General features: G+C 44.8%; 1 protein-coding gene across 1 annotated transcript; it reads right to left on the reverse strand.

The window, feature by feature from the left end:
- Nucleotides 1-4,248: 4,248 nt before the first annotated feature.
- Nucleotides 4,249-5,049, reverse strand: LOC121749325. Its single transcript, XM_042143905.1, has one exon. The coding sequence runs from the start codon at nucleotides 5,047-5,049 to the stop codon at nucleotides 4,249-4,251; it is 801 nt and encodes a 266-aa protein (XP_041999839.1).
- Between the last annotated feature and the right edge of the window lie 13,130 nt (nucleotides 5,050-18,179).

Below are 18,179 nucleotides of genomic sequence, written 5' to 3' on the forward strand. Positions count from 1 at the left end.
AAATTTAAATAAATTTTGACATCGAAACATATGCATGTAGGATCTCGGTAGAATCCTTATAAAATTATCTTTAATTTGATATAAGTTGTGCGAAAAAATAATTTAAATCGAGATAATTATACATTTATAGTTTTGAGATATTTTTCAAAAGTTAGTTATAACTAATTTGCTGTTAATTGACACTATTACCCTAATTGATATTTTTTATGCATGATATTGATACTCGGGGTTGAATGGTCTTGGCCTAGATTTGAAGATCTAATGGCTATCATTTAGTTGTAATTAGCAATTTAGGGATGAGTTAGCAATATAAAACACCCCTTATTATCCAATTTAGAGAACTCGATATCTATGGGATGTACTTGTAAATGACAATATGCCAATCAACCCATGATCTATAAGAGCATCTCTAAGGGGCGAGGTAAATGGAGAGGTAAACTAATATAACTACCATATTTACCTTTTTTTCATGAAAAACCATTCTTCAATGAGAGAGGTATTTGAGAAGGAATTATACATTTTCCCATTTCGAAGAGGTATCTTTACCTCTCCATTAATGGAAAGGTAAAATCTTATAACTACAAATTTACTTTATTTTCATAAAAAATCATTCTCAAAGGGAAAAAATATTTGAGAAAGTATTACACTTTATGCTTTTTAATGCATTTTGTATGATTATTTTATTTAAAAGAATGAATTATCTTTTTATATATTTTTTTTCCTTTGGAATATGTTATTTTTAAAAGGATATATTTTATTTTTTAAGAAGGTAAATCTATGATTTTCTACCTTCTCTACTCTACAAAGATGCTCTAAGAGTTCAGTTTAAATTTGCAATTGATTTCACTGTTATTGGTGCTAAATAATGGACTCACTTTTATAGGTGCTAAATAAGTATTATTAGAATGAGTAACGATTACTGTTAATTAGGAAACCTTGTCACGTGATAATAAATGTATCTGTATACTAAATTATACAGATGTATGTAGGGTCAGTATGTTATACCAGCACCTATAGTATAACAAAGATCATCAAGCATCGGATCTCGATATACACGAATAAGATTTCTGAATACTAATATATTGAAACTAAAATGTCAAATGGAGAGGTAATAAAATCGCAATTTGTCAGAATATGACCAGAGTTATTTTAGGAGATGCCATCAGGAACCAGTTCGCAAAGTATCTCCAGATGTTTGACGTCATTTTTCCTTGGATAAAAAGGTGCTCACGAGTTTCCCTCTGTGATTCCTTGCAGCACCTGCATTTGGACGCGAGGTGAATATTTCTCCATTGGAGTTTTGCATCCACCGGCACCCTGTTCACGAGAAGTCTCCATATAAAGATCGACATGGACGGAGATATGGCCGGTCTCCAAATCTGACTGAAGATGTCTAATTTTTCCTGCTGATGTCGAACACACTCCCATGCCGAGACTATAGTGAAGTTGCCATGGGGTGTTAGATTCCATCTTGCCACGTCTTTACCCGTACTGTCAATTGGGACTTCAAGAATGCTTTCAATCGTTTCATTTGTGATGCCGAGAGGGGTCAGGGTTGCTCTGATTCGTGCCTCATCCCATGAGTTGTTTACCCAAAAATCCCGAACATCTTGCCTAGGTAGGTTGTTCTGTCTCAGCGGTGTATCAGCCAACCACACGTCATCCCAAAAGTCTACCCCTTCTTCTCCAATGGACCACCTCATGTGTTGGTGTGTTCTCGTTCTGGCCCGAGTCATCCTCTTCCAAGTAGGGCTGCTCCGTTTCGTCATCTTCGCCTCAGCCGGGGCTTATTTGTGGCAGTATTTCTTGAACATGAATTCAACCCATAACGATTCTTTCTCTCTGAATCTCCACCACAACTTCATACCAAAGGCTGCCACAATGTCGTGGAATCTTTGCACACCTAATCCTCCTTCATTGATAGGGTCCTAAGCAATCCAGTGGGTCCTTTTCTTGTCGTTATTCGACCCCAGAAGTATCTAGCCATCATGCTCTCCATTTGCTTCATCGCCCCACTCGTCGGTTCCATGGCTTGGCAAATGTGTAAGGGGATAGCACCAAGTGTGCTTTTAATAAGGGTTAGCCGTCCTCCGAAGGACAGAAATTTATGCGACCAAGAGTGTATCCGCTTTGAGATCTTGTCCCGTAAGAACATGAACATTGATTGCAATGTTCGGGGGTTGTGAGGCTTTCCCCAGGTCTTGCATCATTTCCTGTGCAAGTAACACGTTATCAAGAGTAGTCTCCCTTGAACAAAGCCGCTTTGATTTGGAGAGATAATAAGTGGCATAATAGGAGCCAATCTGCTCGCAATGATCTTCGCTATAATCTTTTTTGAGACATTGCATAGACTGATCGGCCGGTAATCCGCCCAAGTACCCGGCCTATCTTTTTTCGGTAATAGCACGACGATAGTTGTTGTGAAACTTCTCGGCATATAGGCCCCACCAAAAAACTCTCTTACGGCTGTTATAACATCCTCACCCACAATATCCCAGCAATGTTGATAGAAGAGAGTCGTGAACCCATTCGGCCCCGGAGCACTATCTGCTGTGATGCTGAAGACGGCTTGTTTAACTTCCAAGATCGAGGGTGTGTTGCACAATAAATCCATGTTTACCCCAGCTGGTAGAGGTTTAATGATATCCAGATCCGGTTCTTCAAGTTCCTCATCACCCTCAGATAGCAGCTCGATGAAGAATCTTGTAGCCGATTCTCTGATCCCTTTCTCATTTGTGATGGTTTCTTTCCCCTCTTTGATTTGATGAATCCTCGCCTTTACGCATTTTTGTCGAGCCCATCTTTAAAAAAAATTGGTATTCCTCTCCCCTTCTGCAACTCATTTGATTGAGGCTCTCTGTTTCCAAAAATCCTCCTCCATTTTGAGCATTAGGAGGAGGTGTGTCGTTGCCTTGTTATAAGCACATCTGTTTGCTGTCGACGCATCTTTCTCATATTCTGACTGAGCATCTGTCACCCTCTCCTCTGCCATCATAATGTTCTCAAACAGGTTCCCGAATGTTTCCTTGTTCCAGATTTTCAACATTCTTTTAACTTTGGAAAGTTTGAGGTGTAGGTTTCGCATCCCTCCCAATTCCGAGTACTCTTCCCAAGCCTTTTTAACTTCAAGTCCGAAGGAAGCATGCCGAACCCACATGTTTTGGAATCGGAAGGAGTGACCCGTGGCTGTGTGTCCTCTGCTGCATCCGATCAAGATAGGTCCGTGGTCCGAGCAAACTCTCGGTAGGTTTGTGATTCTAGTGTTTGGCAAGGTTGAGTACCACCCATCTCCCAATAGGGCTCGATCCAATCTCTCGAACAGGTCCCCTCTCGCCCAAGTATATTGCACCCCATCGTACCCGGGGTCTAGTAATTGGCAGTCGCTAATTGCTTCAACAAACTCCAACATCTCCGTTTTCTTATTTCTGCTGCATGGACTCTTAGTCTTTCTTTCCTCTTCCGCCGACGAAGATATTAAAGTCACCCCCGATGAGCCACGGGATACCTTCCATTGTCCCTGCTATTTCCCTCATCAAACTCCATAATGGTTGCCTCTGCCTCCCCGAACATTTCCCATACATAGCCGGGATGAAAACTAGGTCCTTATCAATTGCATTTCTGATTTTTACGTGTAGCAGCTGCTTCGTGTCAATCCAGCTTTCTATACTCCACTATTTCTCCGCCAGGATCCAAATTTGGTTATTTAAATTTGCACACTTGAACTCCAACTTCATTCGAGAGCAAATATCTTGTCTCGGCAAAACCATAGGTTCAAGTATTGCAATGAGTACCTGCATTGGCCAATCCTCGCGCATTCCACATCATGAACTGGCTGGACATCATCAGGGTAGATGCTAGAGAGGTTTTACCCCCTTTGTCAATCTGCTCTGAACTGTCCATGATCATCATGTTGCTTCCTACCTCCACCGGGTGTGCCTTGTCTGCCCCCCAGCAATGAGTGTATGGGTTCATTCTCCAACCCGTCCTCTTCCTCCGTATCCTCCATCACAAAATCACTGGTTTCCAGCAGTTTATAATAGCTTGGTTTGGCAAAGAGCTTACTCATCTCTCCCAACTTCCCCAACCCGCTTCCGATTTTCTTGCTTGGCTTTTGTGCATTGCTGATGCTGAGCCGTATGTAGATCCAGCTTTTTCCCCAATGCCTCTCCCCACTCCTGTGTTGCTTTAGGTCCCCCGTTGAGTTTGGCCTCATTAGGATAGTGTAATTTATTTTCGCTTGTGGTAGCCTTACCCTCGACGTCGCCCCTGTTTCCGAAAGCCCTCTTCCTCAGGCTCCCACTCTCCGTCAACATTATGCTTCAAACCAGGCTTCTCCCTCGTCCCTTCCTTCCTCGGTCGTTGGTTGTTCGTGCCTTCGGGCTCATGAGAATCTGTTTGGGTTGTTGTTTCCTCTCCTTTATCCATCAGGTGGCTGTCTCTTCCCCCCTGTTCTGATCTCCCTGCCACTGGCTGGTTGGGCTGATAATTATGAGTTTTGGATGGATTACTGTACCTCGGTGTATGATAATCCCATTTCATTGGCTTCTCCCTTTTCCCATTGGCATAGCAGGTCGAGCTTGCATGCCCAACATGACGGCATTCCCTGCAATACATCGGTATTTTGTCCCATATAATCTTTTGGACCATTTCCCTTCCCATCATGTCTACGATAATTTCCTCAATTGGTGGCTTGGATATGTCAATTTCTACACAAATACGGGCATATGACAACCTCGTTTGAGTAGCCGTAGCGTGGCCAATTTGTATATATGTCCCCAGCATTCCTCCAATCGCGAAGAGTGCCGACTTTTCGAATAGATTAATCGGTAAGCCCAAGAGGTTGCACCACACCGCTGCAATTGGTATTTCAAAGTATGGATTAATGTCTGGAGTCCACGGGAACACCCTCATCGGGTGTCGATCTACAAACCAAACCGACACTCCGTTCTGTCCCACCAGCAACCTTGCGTAGTCTGTGGCATTTTCCACTTGGATTGCCACATGTTTAGCGTTGATATATTTCGATGAAAAGGCCCCAATGAACATCATGTTCTCTAGAACTTTTTGGATTTGGAACGACGAGGGGATCGAATGCGAGAACTTACCTACCACTGTGCGTCCCTATCTTTTCTGCGAGGTAATGTGTGTCTTCTCCAGAAAAATATATAGCTGGCTTGCCGTCGATGAGGCTAACATACCCAATCTTCTTGATTGTGTCCGGCTGGAACGTTATCGGTTCATTGTGCTTGGGGGTGTCATTGTTTCTTTTGAGCATCGAGGCCATAATTGGTTTTGGCCCTGAGCCCCCTTCAAAGTTGAGGTTTTGTTGTGGCAGAGGTATTCTCCCATCCACCTTGTGAGGCTGCTGGCCTCTGCCCGAGTTTCACCGCCTCTCCTCAGCGTGCTTTGTGTTCTTATCCCCAGTTTCCTCTGTTTGTACCGTGGCGGCTTGTGGTATCTAAAAGTTCCTCATGAGTTTCTTTGTTCGGCCGGCGGTGAGTGTGGGGAATTCCTTCTCAAATTGTTCTCTGTTGCAGTCCTTGTCTTCCTCCTCCATCACAACCTCATGTATCGCCCATTGATTTACAACCACGTTCGAGCTCATCTCCCCTGTTTCTCCCTTCCTTCATTCCATGATCTAGTTTTTGGCTCTCCCAACCAGGATATTCTCCCATCTAGGGGCGGCAGTCCATGTTGGAGAGGCTGTGTAGCAACCATGTTGAGGATCGTGTCGTTTGCTGGGCTCGGTACAACCACTTGGTCATTTTTTGACCGTATATTCCCCTCATTGGGACTGGGGAATTCGATAGCTATATTTAGTGTGTCTCCACCATACTTTCCAAAAGTTGGTTTTGTGTTTTTGCCGAGAGAGGAAATTTGACTGTTGTGAATCACAATAGGCTAGCAATGCTCCAGCTTACTGATAAGGCTAATTTCATGCATAGGTTTAGGGGTTTATTTTGTGAAATTGCTGGATCTAACGCACGTTTTAAGCCAGGTGTTTGAAGATTTTCGCTAGATCCAGGAATAGAAGAGGACGCTTGCATGGTCCTAAGAAACTAGCGAAAGAAGTGAACATTATGAAGAAAATTGTTGGACGGAGGAAGCCTCGGAGTTGAAGGGTAGAATAGGGATGTCTACGAAGACTCTAGAAGGCTATTTTCGCATCTATAAAAGGGGGGAGCATGCAAGCTGGAGGGATCTTCTCGGCTGGAGACCTCGCTAACAGCCGGCTGCTCAGTTCACTTTTCACACACTTGGTTCACACTGTGGGGTTTCACCTTAGTCTTCAAAAGTAGTTCGAGGGGAGTAACACAGTCCTTATTTGGGGCGAAGAAACAATTTAATTTATGCATTTTCGTATTTCACTGAATTCGCCGAGCTTCGCTGTTCGAAGCTCGGTCCTCTGTTATTTCTGAATTCCTTCTGTTTTATGCAAGTTTTATTTTCGCTTATGTCTATTGTGTTGGTTATTGGTTTGTTGGTTGAGTTTATTTGAATTTCGGAGTTGGATTGTTGGAGTTGGATGTTTTCGTAGTAGTTTTCTGAGTTATTGCAGATTTATGTTTGGATCTGAGTGAATGGAGTCTGTTTGTGGATGAATCGGAGGTTCAGTTTAGCTGATGTGCAGGATTGTTTGTGATTGCTGGAATTAGGAGTTGATCGGAGCAGATCTGTGAGAACCAGAGCTATGGAGTTGATTCTGTCGGACGTTGGGTTCGGATTGCTTAGATCCGGAGTGGGTTAAGCGTCCAACGTAAATCTGAGCAGGAGTGATTTGATTTTATGCCTAGTTTACGTGTTTTCATTTCGTTTCGCCTAGTGTACGTAGATCTGATGTATTTCTGATTTGTAGCAAGTTTCCGACGTCCGAATTTCTATGTTCTGTTTGAATCTAGGTATGTACTCTGTTTTCTCCACTTGCGTATCTGAGTCAGTTAGGAAATTGCATGTAGATGTTAGTTGGAGCCTGAAGTTTGTTATCTACAGCTTTTGCCGTACTTACTATATTTGGATTTCATGGCCCCACTCTTTTATTCTCTCTGCCTAGTCATATTTAGTTAGTTACTTTTCGGTCTAGGAAGTAATCGTACCTTTCAGTGTTAATGTCTGATCTAAGTGTTCTTTGTCCTAGGTCTAGCATTTAAATTTCGTGCCTAAGTCTAGAGTTAGTTAGAACTCTCAACCCAATTTGTGTGGCAGCAACCGTTTTATTCCAGAGTCTCTTAGCACTACTTGCGAATCCATCTCTGTGGGATCGGCCCCACTTCCCTATACTAATTCATAGTATTCGGGTTGAGGGATTATTTTTGAAGGGGAGTCGAGTGTGTCCAACGACAAAAATACTGTGCGTTCTCTTGAATTCCTAGACCCAGTGATCCAGTGGATTTAAGAGTCTTTGGTGTAAATAGTTTTGATTTGTTCTTTCCTTTTCTTTGTAGTTTATGAGCAAGGGCTCACGATCTACTTATTGGAGCAACTCGTCTGAGTGGAAGCACGGCCAATACGTTTGGAAGGTCAAGGATACAGTATCCACCGTAATCACCAGATCGGGGTTCACCACGGGAGATCCATTTCCGAGTGAGTTTTCTAGCGACGAATCTTGGGAATCATCTGACGAACAGATCCGGAGTCCCCACCCAAATCAGAAACAGAGTCAGAAACAGGGGAGGCAGAGGAAGTTGAGATGGCGCAAGTAGCAGACCCAGATCCCGAGATAGGGTCACTAACGGCTCATCTAGATGGAGAGCCAGCACAAGCAATAGTAATGAACCCACGTCAGAGGTCTATTGAGATAAAAACGAACGTGCTTGGCGTCTTGCCGACATTTTCTGGGCGAAGGAGTGAGTGCCCATACGAGTTTTTGAACGAATTCAGTAAGCTATGCAGCATTCAAAAGAGACCGAATGACGCGACAGAGGAGGATTTTCGCTTGCGTGCGATTCCCTTCACTCTCAAAGGGGAAGCCAACACTTGGTTATTGAGGTTACCCCCAGATTCTATCCGCACCTGGAGGGATTTCAAATTGGAGTTCATAGACTATTTCTTTCCATCCAACAAAACAAACGCCCTGAAGAAAGAAATTGTAGAGTGCAAACAGGATTATGACGAATCATTAAGCCAGGTATGGTCAAGGTTCAAGGGTTTGTTGGATGCATGCCCGAATCACCGAATGATAGAGGCAGGGACCTATTCTCTGTTTTATGAAGGGGCGACTCCTGAGTCAAAGGACTTAATGAACTCCACGAGCGGGGGAAATTTTACAAGGAAAAGAGGAAGCGAGGCAAGAGAGATCCTGGGGAGGCTGATAGATGCCAAGAAAGCATATGATAACCCGAGGAATACTGTAAGAAGAGGCTCCGCGAATGCATTGAAGGAGCAAAAGGACGATAAAGTGGAAGCAAGAATAGACATACTTGAAAAAGCTCTTTTGAACGCTATTGAGAAAACCAATGCGCCAGCGCCACAAGCGGAGGAGAAACCTCTAGGTCAAGGAGAGCCTCAAATTCAACAGTATTACGGATCCCAGGAAGGAGATTACCAAGCCCAGGTGAATGCAATGGGGAGTTGGAATCCTGATGGTAGTTGGAACCCTGGAAGACAAAGAGATGCACCATGGAGGAATCATCCGAATTTCAGATGGTTTGATTACGAGTCAAGCCAGCCAACGCCACAACAAAGTACACAGGTTGTACCTCAGCCCGAGAGGCAGGGCAACTGGAGGAATCAGGAATGACAAGGCAATTGGAACACTAGGAATCAAGGGGATCACTCGACCTGGGGGAACATGAATCAGAACAATCAAGGGAGCTCTTATGTACCCCCGCACCAAAGGAATTTTCAGAATAATTACCAGGGTCAAGGAAACCAGTTCAACAACAATTCGGGAGGTCAAGGAAATATACGTCCAGGCCAAGGAAGTGGAACAAGCCAAAATGCTGGACCTAGTCAGCCATGTCCTAAGCCACCAAGGAACGTTGATGAAATGGTGCACGACCTCATCAGTTCTCAGCAGCACATGCAGAACAACTTACAGTCGAACAATGATGTAGTCCATAAACTTCAGGAAGCTCAACAGGAGCAAAAGGCAGCCATGGATATGCTGGCTAAGCAATTGTCCCAGATAGCCACTTCTTTGAGCGATATGAGGGGAAATGAAGGAAAGATTCCCGCCTCAGAAAGACCACCGGATAGGGCCAATATCAGCCAAATTATTTTGAGATCTGGAAAAGAATATGAAGGCCCGGAATTGAAACCAAAGGAAGTTACAGCGCCCACCGAAAGCAAGAAGGACGAGGATACAATTCCAACGTCTAAGAACTTGGAAGGAGAAAATCCCTTGGTTAAGGATGACCTTAAAGCAGGAGATCTAGAGAAACCCTTACCTAAGTCCACTGAACCATTCTTCCTCAATCCAGAGCCGGAGTTAGAGAACGAGGCAGTAAGGGAGGAAATTGGAGAATTCTCCGCTGAAAGCTCTACAGGAGCAGGGAAGCGACTGAGACCCTTCCCAAGCCGGGGGGAAGCCAAGAAGAAGAAGGAAGAGCCGGTAGACTTCATGGATATTTTCGGGAAATTGGAGATTAATCTACCATTCTTACAGGCTTTAAAATTTCCGGTGTTTAGCAAGTTCATCAAGGAATTTATAGCTGGGAAGGCTAGACCCAGTGGGAAGATTTTGATAGGCGAGAGCGTTTCTGCAGTGATTCAAAAGCAGAGGATGCCTTCGAAATGCAATGATCCAGGTATGTTTACCTTACCCATCTTTATTGGTGATGTAAAAATCGAGCATGCTATGTGTGATTTAGGTGCATCCATAAATGTGTTACCACTATCTATATACAAGAAGTTAGTAGGGGTAGGCATGGTGGACACGAAAGTTGTGATCCAATTGGCAGACAGGTCATGCATTTGTCCTGAAGGAGTGCTTGAGAATGTGAAAGTAAAGGTACATGATTTCTTGTACCCAGCTGATTTTCATGTGATCAAAATGAGTGATAGTGAGTCTGCAGAATCTGGCGGAGTACTCTTAGGGAGGCCCTTCCTGCGTACCGCAAAGACTATCATTGATGTCTTTGATGGTACCATCGCCTTGATTATAATGGGGAGAAATATACATTCAGCATAGACGAGGCAATGCAAAAACCTCTTGACGTTGAAAATATGCATGCTATAGATGTTATTAACCCCTTGGTCCAGGAATATCTTGAGGCAGAGTTAATGCAGGAACAGATCGAAAATTCCGAAATGAGTCATGCCGTTGATAGAGAAGTAGCTAGTTGGTGTGAAGCGATGAACTCAAGTGAGTTATCAGATGATGAGCTAGCTGAAGCGATTCTGGAATTCTGTACAAATCCGGAGCTTGCTAGATCAAGGAAGAAACCTTATGTGGCGAGCATGGACAGTTCTACTGAGTCTGAGAAGGGAATAACAACTGGGTCAACAGAGAAAAACCCCTTGCCCCAGGAAAAAGATGTCCCCAAGAAAGAATTGAAAACACTTCCACCTGGGCTCAAGTATGCGTATCTAGAGGAAAATGAAAATTTCCCGGTGATTATTAACAGCAGCTTGACCAAGGGACAAGAAGAGGAATTGCTGAATGTAATCCGGAGAAATAAGAAGGCCATTGGGTGGACACTCTCTGACTTGGTAGGAATAAGTCCAGATATGTGCATGCATCACATTAGCCTAGAAGAAGGAGTAAAACCCTGCAGAGATCCGCAACGCAAGTTGAATCCGAACATGAGGGAAGAAGTGCTGAAGGAAGTTTTGAAGCTGCTATCCCTAGGAATCATATATTCCATACCGGACAGTGAATGGGTTAGTCCTGTACATATGGTACCGAAGAAGTCAGGAATACATGTGGTCATGAATTTCGAGAAGTGTCATTTCATGGTTCCAGAAGGCATAGTCCTAGGGCACGTAGTATCGGAGAGAGGAATACAAGTTGACCAAGCCAAGGTAGATGTAATCTCGAAACTGCCTTACCCGACAAATCATAAGGAGGTAAGGGGATTCCTAGGGCACGCAGGATTCTATAGAAGATTTATAAAGGATTTCGCAAAGATTGCTCAACCACTCACTCACTTGTTGCACAACGATGTTGATTTTGTTTTCGATAAGGAGTGTAAAAAAGCCTTTCAGCTGTTGAAGGACAGATTGGTATCCGCCCCCATTATCAGAGCACCAGACTGGAGTTTGCCATTCGAAATAATGTGCGACGCAAGTGATTACGCAGTAGGGGTAGTGCTAGGTCAAAGAGTTGATGGGAAAAGCTACGTGATTTTTTATGCATAAAAAACGCTCAATCAAGCCCAGAAGAACTATGACACCACGGAGAAGGAAATGTTGGCAGTTGTATATTCATTTGAGAAGTTCCGACCATACCTGCCTGGGTCAAAGGTGATCGTTTTCACAGACCACACCGCGATCAAGTACTTGCTAGCAAAGAAAGAGTCTAAACCGAGATTAATCCGGTGGGTGTTACTTTTACAAGAATTTGATTGGGAGGTTAAGGATAAAAGGGGAACCGAGAACAAGGTGGCCGACCACCTGAGTCGTATCTTTCAAGGTGAAACTGACGAAGCTATACCCGATGCATTTCCAGAGGAGCATCTGTACTATATAGGGAATTTTCCCAGACCCATCAGTTGGGAAAAGATCATGGCGGTAACAGGTCCAGGAGATGCTGAAAAAGGGAAATGCCAGAGAAACGCAGAACCGTGGTTCGCAGACCTAGCAAATTACTTGGTAACAGGAGAGGTGCCCAGTTCGCAGGAAATTTCTCGGGCCCAGAAGATGAAGCTAAAAAGCGAAGCGAAGTATTATTTCTGGGACGACCCATATTTTTAGAGAATGAGAGCTGACCACGTAATCCGGAGGTGTATTCCGGAGTGGGAACAGATGGATGTGCTAAATCATTGCCATGCCCTAGCTTGTGGAGGTCATTTTGGACCAAGGAAAACTGCTAGGAAAATGTTAGATAGTGGTTTTTACTGGCCTACATTGCATAAGGATGCTTTCGAGTTTTGTCAGAACTGTGAGAGGTATCAACAGACCGGGGGAATCTCCAGGAGGGACGAAATGCCACAAGTCCCAGTGATTGTGTGTGAGATCTTCGACGTCTGGGGGATGGACTTTATGGGTCCATTTCCGTCTTCATACGGGAACGCATACATACTTGTGGCAGTTGATTATGTTTCGAAATGGATAGAGGCCAAGGCGACCACGTCTTGTGAAGCTAAGTAGGTAGCGAAATTCCTTAGAGCTAACATCTTTAACAGGTACGGAGTGCCCAGAGCTATAATATCTGACAATGGGACGCATTTCCGTAACCGGACTATTGAAGCTCTAATGAGGAAGTACGGAGTTCACCACCGCCTTTCCACACCATACCATCCTCAATCAAATGGGCAAGCAGAGATCTCCAATAGGGAGATAAAGGCGATACTGGAAAAGATGGTTAATCCGTCAAGGAAGGACTGGAGTAAGAGACTTGACGACGCACTATGGGCATACAGAACAACATATAAAACGCCCATTGGAATGTCTCCTTACAGGTTAGTATTCGGCAAGATGTGTCACTTGCCGGTGGGAATTGAGCACATGGCGTACTGGGCGGTCAAGGAGATTAACATGAATCCTCAAGCTTGTGAGGGAGAGAGGAAACTGCAGCTCCAGGAGTTGGAAGAACTGAGGCTTGAGTCTTACGAGTCAGCAATGTGGTACAAGGAAAAGACCAAGCTTTGGCATGATAAGAATCTCCGGGCCAAGGAACTGCAAGTCGGGCAGAAAGTTCTCCTGTTCCAATCCCGGCTCAAGTTAATTCCTGGTAAGTTGAAGTCCAAATGGGTTGGGCCATACACTGTTGTGAGTCTGCGCGCAAATGGAGCAGTAGAGATCCAGGGAAGTGCTTCAAACTCTACTCCTTTTCTTGTTAATGGTCATAGAGTGAAGGTATTTAGGGATACCTCGGAAATGTGTGTAGTGGGCGACGTGCCGCTATGCGCGCTCCTTGATATCGCCTAACTGTCTGGGAAGGAAGTGTTCTTAAATATTCCTGGGTCAGGTGACTAAGAAATCTTTATGTGTACCTCGACCCAGGTAATATTGAGAGCACCCGAAAGAATTTGTAAATATTTAGTTGCCTTCTTTAAATCAAGAAAAACCCAAACAAATCAGAAAAAAAATAATCTTCTAAAAATATTTTCGAAATACCAGACTCCTTAGGAATGCTTTTGATATTGTCATATCCTAGACCTGGGGGGTCTGGCGTTTCAATTTTTTAGTTTGATATCATTTTAAGTGTGGTTTGCAGAAAGCATCTACTGGAGCAGGGAGTTGCGGAGTACAAAAATTTGGAGGGAGATTGGCACCGGTTCGGATTTCAAAAAGCACTTTTATGGGTAGGCGTACGGTCGCTGGCGTCAGACCTGCAGTCGCCTGCAAAACGTCTTCGCCCACACCTACGCTATAACCTTGTTTGCCTTTTATTTCTCATTACTCATTCTCTCTCTACACTCAAATAAAATATTCCCAATTCTCTTTCGCTTTCTTTCCCAAACCCTAACTAAAATACAATTTTCGTCCAAGTTTCTCTAAAATTTTCTACAGATTTCCTCATGGAGAACAAACAGGAGACCGGAATCACGTCAAGAACAGTCGATTTAAGCGCGGCGGCGTTTATGGCCGGCATTCTACAAAAATTTGGGGGGCCAGAAAAGGCGATGGAGGCGTTTGCTATGTTCGCAGCCGTGATGGGGAAACCCGTACCGGCCGTTTCAACATCTGCCGTACCACCACCGGAAATTTCAGGGGTTTCAACATCCCAACCGGAGGCCGTCGCAGAGCCCGACACTACTGCTCCAGAACCTACCGCCGCAGAAACTCATACCGACGAAGCAGATCTGGCGGGAGGTTTGGGGTTGTTGGCTGTGAGTGTACCCAGGTTAGACTCTACCGCTGAGGGGGAAACCCCTGTTACTGATGGTCGTGTTGAGGGGGAAACCCCTGTTTTGGAAGAAGTTGTTGAGGGGGAAACCCCTGTTGTGGGCAACGAAGCCCTAAATTCTGAAAGAAATTTGGAGGGGGAAACCCCTGTGGTTGATGATGACGTGCCAGAAGGCGACGTAGCCCTATACTCTGAAGGAAATTTGGAGGGGGAAACCCCAGACGTGGTTGGGGGCGCCGACCCCCATACTGTTAAGGAAAATGTCACTGAAGGGGAAACCCTTGAGAGGCCCACGTTGAAGAAGGCTTGGAGGGGGAAGAAACCCCTATCTACTTTGCTGGGGCAACCCCATTGTCAAGCAAGGGGGGGGGGGGAAAGCCCTAGGTTCTGAGAGTGCCCGAGAACCCGTCGATGTCAGATTAAATTTGTTCGGGGATTTAATCGAGATTACAGAAGAGACTGATTCACCAGTCAACCCCAGAGAAGCGAGGAGGCAGGCTCGACGGAGCCTGATCGATGAGATTGACGATACCGTCCACCAGACGAATGGAGGAGCGCTGGGTCTAGAGACGGCAGCTCCCGAATAGGTTACCTCCCCCAGACCGAGAGGAGGGGAGAGTGAAGAGGAGAAAAACCGCCGCTCGGTCGAGAAGAAGAGGAAGGGAAAACAGATAGCTACTTCCTCGACCAAGAGAACAAAGGGGAAGTCCGACGAATCCTCTCTTCCCCCGCCTGCTAAATACCGTATGCTGCTGAGCCAGGAGGCCCTGAGTCCGGTGCCTCCGAGGACGAACAGGATGAGGAGCTCAACTTCGAGCCGAAGAAGATCTGGATCACCAAAGAACTGCTGAACGAGTTGAGGAAGTTTGAGGACCCAAAGCGTGCCGCCATATAAAAGGAAAAGAGTGAAGTGGGAAAAGTCGCCAAGTCTGGGAAGATGTATGACTCGGCGGAACTCAAGGAGATCGCGTCTGATGACGAGTTTCAGGGGTATATAGATGCGATCGGCTTTGACTGGTTGCTAAAGCATAGCACTCTTGAAGCTCCGATTGACTTGGCACGAGAATTTTTCTCAACTTTCCGGTTTAAATCTACCACCGACTTGGACGCCGATTCCATTACCTTTCGGCTTTTCAATGAAGAGAATGTGATGAGCGTCCGTGAATTGACTTTACGGATGGGACTGCTGACATGTACAGAAGATGACGAGGGATTATGGAACGAGAGGATGGTCGGTCCACCGAAGTTCACACCAGGCTTCAAAGCGCAGAGCGCATGGGAGTTCTTGACTCACCCGAGAGTGGGTCAATTTAAAACCAGTTTTTCGAAGGCCCACCATATAGAGAACATGATCCTAAGGTTCGCCCAAACTTTCATTAGCTACAATCTAATGGGCACAGCCAACAATGCATTGACGACCCCCGACTTATACTTTACTTGGTGCATGGCCACGGGTGTCCGTGTCCACTTGGGTTACTGGTTAGCTCAAGCCTGCCACCAAGTAACTGCCAACCCTTCCCGGATGACGGAGGCCGTCTCTTTCATTAGCTATAAGTCTTGCCAAGAAGTGAAGATGTGTCAACCCCCGGAGGTATTTAACATAGATTACTTTTTTAACAAAGGGTTGCTGATTACGCACGGGAAGGAAGTTTGTTTTTATGAGGTTGGCAAGTTGGAGGCCTAGATCAAACAGGAACCTGAGATGGTGGAGGTGAAGGAAATTGCTGGTGTGGACGAAATCAGGAAGTCAGTCGAGGAAGTGATGAGTGAGGTCAAGGCTGTGAGAAAAGAGGTAATCGGGGTACGAAAAGAGGTGATCGAGATACGGAGGGAAATCCTGAGGAGCAGGGAGGAGACCGTGGCCCTGAAGGGGCGCATCACCGACCTGGTGGCGGCATCATCGAGGCACTCCGACAGGATGACGGAGGCCATCTCTTTAATGATGACGATGATGAAGTGGTTGCGCGAGAAATTTCCAGATGCACCAATATCACTTCCTGGACCTAGCAGCGTTTCCAAGACGCCAGGTCTAGTAAGTCTATCTGCGGAGAAACCACCACAAGCCCCAAGGCTTCAGACTGCCCCATCCTCCGTTAGACCCGGGATTGTGAAGAAATCAGTGCCCAGACAGACAGAAGAGAGACCAGAGACGCCGGAGTCGCCGGCAAGAAAGAAGACTAAAGTGGCCCAACAGTTCGTGCCACCCAAGTCTGGCTCCCGCGGGGGCCAGACCACGAAGTGAACCCGCCCGAACCAAGTAACTTTTACTTTTTCATCTGTTATTTTTCGTGTTTATTTTTTTTATGTCCCAGCATGCTTCGTATTTGTATATATATGTTGTTCCTTCCACACTTAGCCCAATTTTTGGTCTAAGTGTGAGAAGGAGTTGTTTTGTCCTGCATGTCTTGGTTTTGTTTGATGTGTTTTCTCCCACTTAGCCCGATGCTCGGTCTAAGTGTGAGAAGTTTTTCTTTTTTTTTTATGTTTGTAGGTTGTTTTGTTTTGTGTCTGCTGTTCATACTTTCCCTTTCCCCCCTTCACTGCGATAGCTTGGGGACAAGCTTGAGTGAAGTGGGAGGGGGGGAGTAAGTATGGTGTCTGTTTTTCTGTCGTAGAGTCTTTAGGATGTGTGTTTTGCATGAGCTAGCAAGATAATAAGGCAAGTTTCCCTTAGCAAGAGCGATTGAAGAGAGAGTGCATGTCAACTTTGACACCTTCTTCCTTAATAAACCGAAAGCGGTCTGAATGAAGTCAGGACGATGGAAAATGCTTAGATAACTTAACTGTGCAGCCCTACTATAAGAGCGAGTTATAAGCTTAAACACTTTTTGTGCCAACACGTAAAATGGGCCACCACTTGATGCTTAGGGAGAAGAGTAAGAAGGAGAAAAGAAATTGGGTTTTGAAGGTATAAGCTGGACGAAGTCCAGGAATAGGAGGAATAAGCTGGACAAAGTCCAGGGGATGAATGAGAATAAAACCTTTGGAGGAATAAGCTGGACGAAGTCCAGGGAAAAAGGGGATGTTCTGATGAAAAATAATAATAATAATAATAATAATAAAATAAAAAATAACTATATTATCCTCAAGGGTAGGAAGTAATCGTAACCTTACCCAGGAAATTAATAGGAAAGGTGTAGTAAGAAGGGGAAAACTCTCATAACCCAAAGCATCAGTGGTATAACTTTAACTGTGGAGCGTTCTATCATAACATCCCTGGTAAGGAATGAGTGATCGAGCGAACCTAACAGCCGGGGAGTCGACAGGCTATCTTGACAAACTGACGGATCGTTTAGGTAGAAGGGGGAAGGGGGAAGATTTAAAGGCTGTAAACGCTTGGATTGACCTTAAACTTGTGGGGACGGTCGCCTAAAAGTCGAAATTAGTTCATGCTTGCTTGTTTTTGTGTTTTGTCCTTTGTGTTGTTTTCTTTATTAAGTCTATTTTCTTTGTAGTAGTATAGGTCTAGGAGTCTGTTTTGTTTTTGTTTGTAGAAGTCGTACTTGGGAACCATGCATTGAAATTCGCCTTATTTCTTTTTCTTGTCTTTCATTCTTGAGGACAAGCATGGTTTAAGTGTGAGCAGTTTGATAAGGCTAATTTCATGCATAGGTTTAGGGGTTTATTTTGTGAAATTGTTGGATCTAACGCACGTTTTAAGCCAGGTGTGTGAAGATTTTCGCTAGATCCAGGAAGAGAAGAGGACGCTTGCATGGTCCTAGGAAACTGGCGAAAGAAGTGAACATTATGAAGAAAATTGCTGGACGGGGGAAGCCTCGGAGTTGAAGGGTAAAATAGGGATGTCTACGAAGACTCTAGAAGGCTATTTCCGCATCTATAAAAAAGGGGAGCACGCAAGCTGGAGGGATCTTCTCGGCTGGAGACCTCGCTAACAGTCGGCTGCTCAGTTCACTTTTCACACACTTGGTTCACACTGTGGGGTTTCACCTTAGTCTTCAAAAGTAGTTCGAGGGGAGTAACACCGTCCTTATTTGGGGCGAAGAAACAATTTAATTTCTGCATTTTCGTATTTTGCTGAATTCGCCGAGCTTCGCTGTTCGAAGCTCAGTCCTCTGTTATTTCCGAATTCTTTCTGTTTTATGCAAGTTTTATTTTCGCTTATGTCTATTGTGTTGGTTATTGTTTGTTGGTTGAGTTTATTTGAATTTCGGAGTAGGATTGTTGGAGTTGGATGTTTTCGTAGTAGTTTTCTGAGTTATTGCAGATT

Source organism: Salvia splendens, chromosome 9 (assembly GCF_004379255.2).
Source record: "Salvia splendens isolate huo1 chromosome 9, SspV2, whole genome shotgun sequence".
NCBI classification, from domain to species: domain Eukaryota; kingdom Viridiplantae; phylum Streptophyta; class Magnoliopsida; order Lamiales; family Lamiaceae; genus Salvia; species Salvia splendens.